Raw genomic sequence first — 4,621 nt, 5'->3', positions numbered from 1 at the left:
CCAGTTGTACTGCCAGCCCTGCTTACTGCCAGTTTTGCCAATATACAATGTACGAAAAGGAATGCCTATATAAACATAGTATGTATGTCTTTACACCGCCATTCACCAACTGTTTCAGTTGTACCGTCCTTATTAGATTAAAGTAAATTTGCCCCCTTGTACCACCAACGAATTGGCCACCAGAGGTATCGTACACACTACACGACAAAAGGCACTCATTCTCTGGCTGCTTGATAACGTCTTTCCTCGAGGTGCCCTATTTTTTGCGTCTGTCGTCAATTCGCTCCTGATTATGAAAATGCTATTATTATTTTTAGCCTTTGGACAATATTTTGAAAATTTGGCAAGAAATTTTAAAGTCGGCAGGAGAAACTTCAAACTGGACGACTTTGGCCTGCAGGCAAAAATTTATCTGGCATCTCCTCTTATGAGCCTAATGATCTGAAGGCTGGTGGGTGCCTGTTAGGCTTTTATATTGTGAGGACTTATATGCTCATGTCTACATGATGGCTAAGGTAGTCCAAAGACTGACGAAAATTGGGTAAAACCAAAAAAATGTTAATGTGCGTCTCTCTACAGGTTTCTTTACACATACAGCCTGATCCCAGCCTTTTTCAATTTGAATTTGTGTGAGGTTTAGTTGGAACTATTGTGCAATTGGTGACTACTTGTCTTTTTCTTTGCGCATGGCAGTTACGCAAAACAGATCTAGATGAGGCAAAACTGGCCAAAGTTTGCCTCTTGTCTCTAGCCTTTTACCACTGGTCAAGTTGGCAATTGGTTCTCTCCTGTTATTCCATAGCCCCACTGTACCGCGAGTTTTATGCTCGTCCCAAAGTAGGCGGTATAATATAACTGGGTTTGACACAAAATCAATTACTTTCAACACTTCATCAAGGAAAAGTATGTAACATCACTTGACAGGAAAGTTTTGTTGGAGAAAAGTGAAGCCCAACAACATGATAACAGTTTTTTAGTGACAAAAAAAGCAAGAAGCGTACACAGAAATAAAAGAAAGAGAGCAAAAGAAGTATGAACTTCTGGTGGCAACCTCAAACCACCTGCCAACAGGCAGATAAAAATATACCTGTAGGCTACAAGTGTGTATAGACAAGGGTTATCAGAATATAAAGGAAAGAAGCTGTAACAAAAATGTAGAACATTGCATCAAAGTGTACATAAAAATTACTGTATCATATACAGCAGATCTGGGGTAACATTTACCCATTCAAAAATTCAAAACCCATAAAGACTGATAAAATACACAAACATTCACAATCCGATATTTTCCACAGAAAAGAAAAACAGAAGGCTACCCAACGCACATTTACTCCCATAACATTCTTACATTCACACATAATAATTTTTATAATATCTTTTACATATTATAGGCTTATATTAAAATATGACAATAATAATGCTGTAATTAATACAGTACATCTAGTGTCAACCCCAGTGTGGTTCTAAGCGCTTCACGTTGTTCACAACCAGATCAAAACTGAACATATTTTTGTAACATACTTCACAAAGATACAAACAAACCCATTGTCCTCCCGCTCACTCTCTCTCTCTATACCACACATAATAATTATGATACACTTACATGCACACTCTCCTTCTATGAATTGTGAACCCACACATGAGCAAAATAAATAGGTACATAATGTACCATGAGTCACGCACTAAAAAAAAAAGTTTTTAAGTGCCTATAATTGATAATAAAAATAATACTGTAGAAAGAAAGGAGTTTGCTATAACACATCTATACGAGCAAAGAACTGAAGATCACCCAAGCCTAAAAAAGACTAGATTTGAACAGGTGCTTTAGAAATAAGAAAAAAAAAGTGCAAATTAGATACAAGTCACAAAATAGAAATGGTAATCTGGATACTATACTTGTATTTTAAACTAAAGGGATAAGGTTGCCTAATCTTGTTTCTCCCTCTCCATAAAGGAAGCCAGTTTTGTGGTCTGAATCCAGTCCAGCTGCTTGAGATGAACGGAGCCCGACAGAGTCCGGACGTTGGTCTGGGACTTGCCCCTCTCCCCTATGAAACCTTCAGTGTGTCGAGGAAGAGAAGTCTTTGCCAGATGAAGGTCAATGTTCTCATCCACCGTCACCCATGCACAGTCGAGATTCAGATCCGTGCTTGCTCCTTCCTGAAAGCTCAACGACACATCGCCCGAGGTGATTTCAATGTCAGCTTTCTCATGGTGGCTGAAATGAACGTCCACACTACCGGATTGGAGAGAGACGTCTAGGTCGCCATCCAAACTTTCTATTTTGAAGTGAGAATTCTCGGCCTGCATGCAGATCTGCCCGTGGCAGTGGCCGAGGTGGACATTTCCTGCGTCTGACCTGAAGGTTGCCGTGCCAGTGTACAGGGACTTCACGTTCATGCTGCCCATTTCTGTTTCACAGGAAATACTGGAGCCCTGGAGTTTGTCTGTCCGGATGGACCCAGATCTGCCTGTGTGGAACAGAACATTGCCCAAGAGGTTGGATTTGCTGGTAATGTTCCCGGATCTACAGAATGCGGAGGCGGAACCACACTTAATGCTTTTGAGATTGCAGTCTCCTCTGTCGGTGTTGACGACAATGGCGTCACTCTCCATCCGTTCTATCGTCACATCACTATCCCCCAGCATGGTTACTGACAGACTGAACTGAAGGGGAACCTGGAGATGACACACAACTGGGAGAACGACGCCTGATGTCACATCATAAGACAGGTTCATATTGGCTTTATCCTTGTCAAATGTCACATTCTGGTCGTACAGATCACAAATTTCACTGAGTTGATGAGCGGTAGGCACCTCCTGTCCAGCTTTGGAATCGAAGTGCAGCTGAAGAATGACTTTGTTCATGTTGGGGTACTCTTGTGGAGGGAGAGGTTTGATGATGGTGTTGAACGGCAAGCTGGCCTCCATAGAGCCTCTAGGGGAAACTTCGTAGAACCAGGATTCCAGGAGGGTTTGCGTGTTGTATTTCTTCTCATTTTGTGGTTGGCTCACCTCTCCTGCTATTCCTGAAGATTTATTTCTTACTATGCAATCTAAGGATCTATTCCTATGAGAATTTCCAACAGCGGCCAAACAGACCGCTTTACTTCTATTGGAACACGGCAGGAAACCACGTTCAATACTGTAAACAGATCTTGAAACTGCAGACGTGGAAAACTTACAGTCATGAAACTTGGAGAACTGGTGGAAGAATTTCCCACGTGATGCATGCTGGGGAAGCCTGGAGCAAACGGAGACGCCTCTCAGCAACACCTGTGCCACTGTTGATAACGGCATCGTAACAGACCCAACTGCTGACATTCACTTGTGGCTATCAGGGGCTACCTGATCATTGCCTGGAAACAGCAGGGTATTCAGCTCACCAATGGTCTGAAAAAAAAAAGAAGACACAAAAACAATATTGAAAGGTAGTAATTTATAAAGCAAACGAATCAAAATGTTCCAGGGTAAATGGTACAACTCCACTTTTTAGCAACTCTAATCTTTTGAAAGCAGTTTTAACAATTTTAAGTGCAACTTTGAGCATTTTTATAAATATAAGTAAATAGCCAAACACGCACATAGCGAACAGATTTTCAGGTCTTGAATTTTTTCCAAAATGTGTACTCTTTGTATTTAAAACACGTATGTATAGCAAAATTCATACAGACACAAAAAGATTCCTGGATCCCGCTGATTTCACATGAAACCCATGTTAAGCACAACAAGTGCTATGAGTACTGCATGTATTGTATGCTATGGTTAAATCCATTTTTTTGCTGGTATGCGGGGATGTGTGCGTGTGTATAGACTGTGAGTACCTTGTCAAATGTTTCGCAGTAATAATGACACGAGTGATACTTAATGTAAAATAGAAGTATTTTCATTTTTTAAAAAAAAAGCAACAATTTATTACCTTGAATACAATTAAATCTGCTCACGTTATGTAAAGTACTACATATTTAGTTTCTAAAGCTGCCATTAGATGCTTGCATCTGGACTCTCTCTTTCCCTCACACACACATTCGAGCATGTGACGAGGTGATTAAAAATAGTTCCAAAAGCTACCAGTTTACTACGATGTACTAAATTTAAAATATGAACAGTGGAAAAGATTTTGTTAAGTCCCTTGATTTTGCAGTCCTGACGGTTATGTTGAATTTCTCACTCCCCTGCAGACCACATCAACTCAAAGCAGTCGACTTCTGTATGATTTCGAAAAGACTAGTCATGTGGTTAAGATCTCTTCTACTCAACTAGATTCTGGATATCTAATATACTGATGTTTTAAATTAAAATCAAATGATATTTTTATTAAGTGACAGTGCAACTGATTATTTTTTTAAAGCCCAAGTCAAACTTTGACTGAGCAAGACATGCAGGCAAAATTAAGATTTAGCAAGTTACCCATTTCCATTCCGGCAATTGTTTACTTTCTCGCGTTTAATTCCAGCCGCGCCTAGATGCAGATCGAGACGAAACTCTATACTCTATGCATCCCCAACCGGATATAGACATAAAATCTACGAAGTGACTATTCGGACTCGAGTCCGAATATGAAAAAATGTTATTCGGACTCTGATTCTTGTCCAGCATGACATCACTTCCGACTTCCTGT

The 4,621-nt window shown here is 40.2% G+C and overlaps 1 protein-coding gene across 2 annotated transcripts in view; it reads right to left on the bottom strand.

Annotated features, from left to right (window-relative positions):
• Window positions 1–624: 624 nt before the first annotated feature.
• Window positions 625–4,621, bottom strand: part of LOC101863821 (protein FAM185A) — a 5,640-nt gene continuing 1,643 nt past the window's right edge. For both annotated transcript variants that reach the window (XM_035970264.1, XM_035970266.1), the window contains exon 2: window positions 625–3,393. In XM_035970264.1, coding sequence (XP_035826157.1) covers window positions 1,927–3,324 — 1,398 coding nt within the window. In that variant the 5' untranslated portion in view covers window positions 3,325–3,393 and the 3' untranslated portion in view covers window positions 625–1,926. The remainder of the gene's footprint in view (window positions 3,394–4,621) is intronic.

The sequence above is a fragment of the Aplysia californica genome, unplaced genomic scaffold (assembly GCF_000002075.1).
Source record: "Aplysia californica isolate F4 #8 unplaced genomic scaffold, AplCal3.0 scaffold00244, whole genome shotgun sequence".
Lineage (NCBI taxonomy): Eukaryota > Metazoa > Mollusca > Gastropoda > Aplysiida > Aplysiidae > Aplysia > Aplysia californica.
Note: the sequence above shows the minus strand (reverse complement) of the source record. Positions and strands in the feature narration are given on the sequence as shown.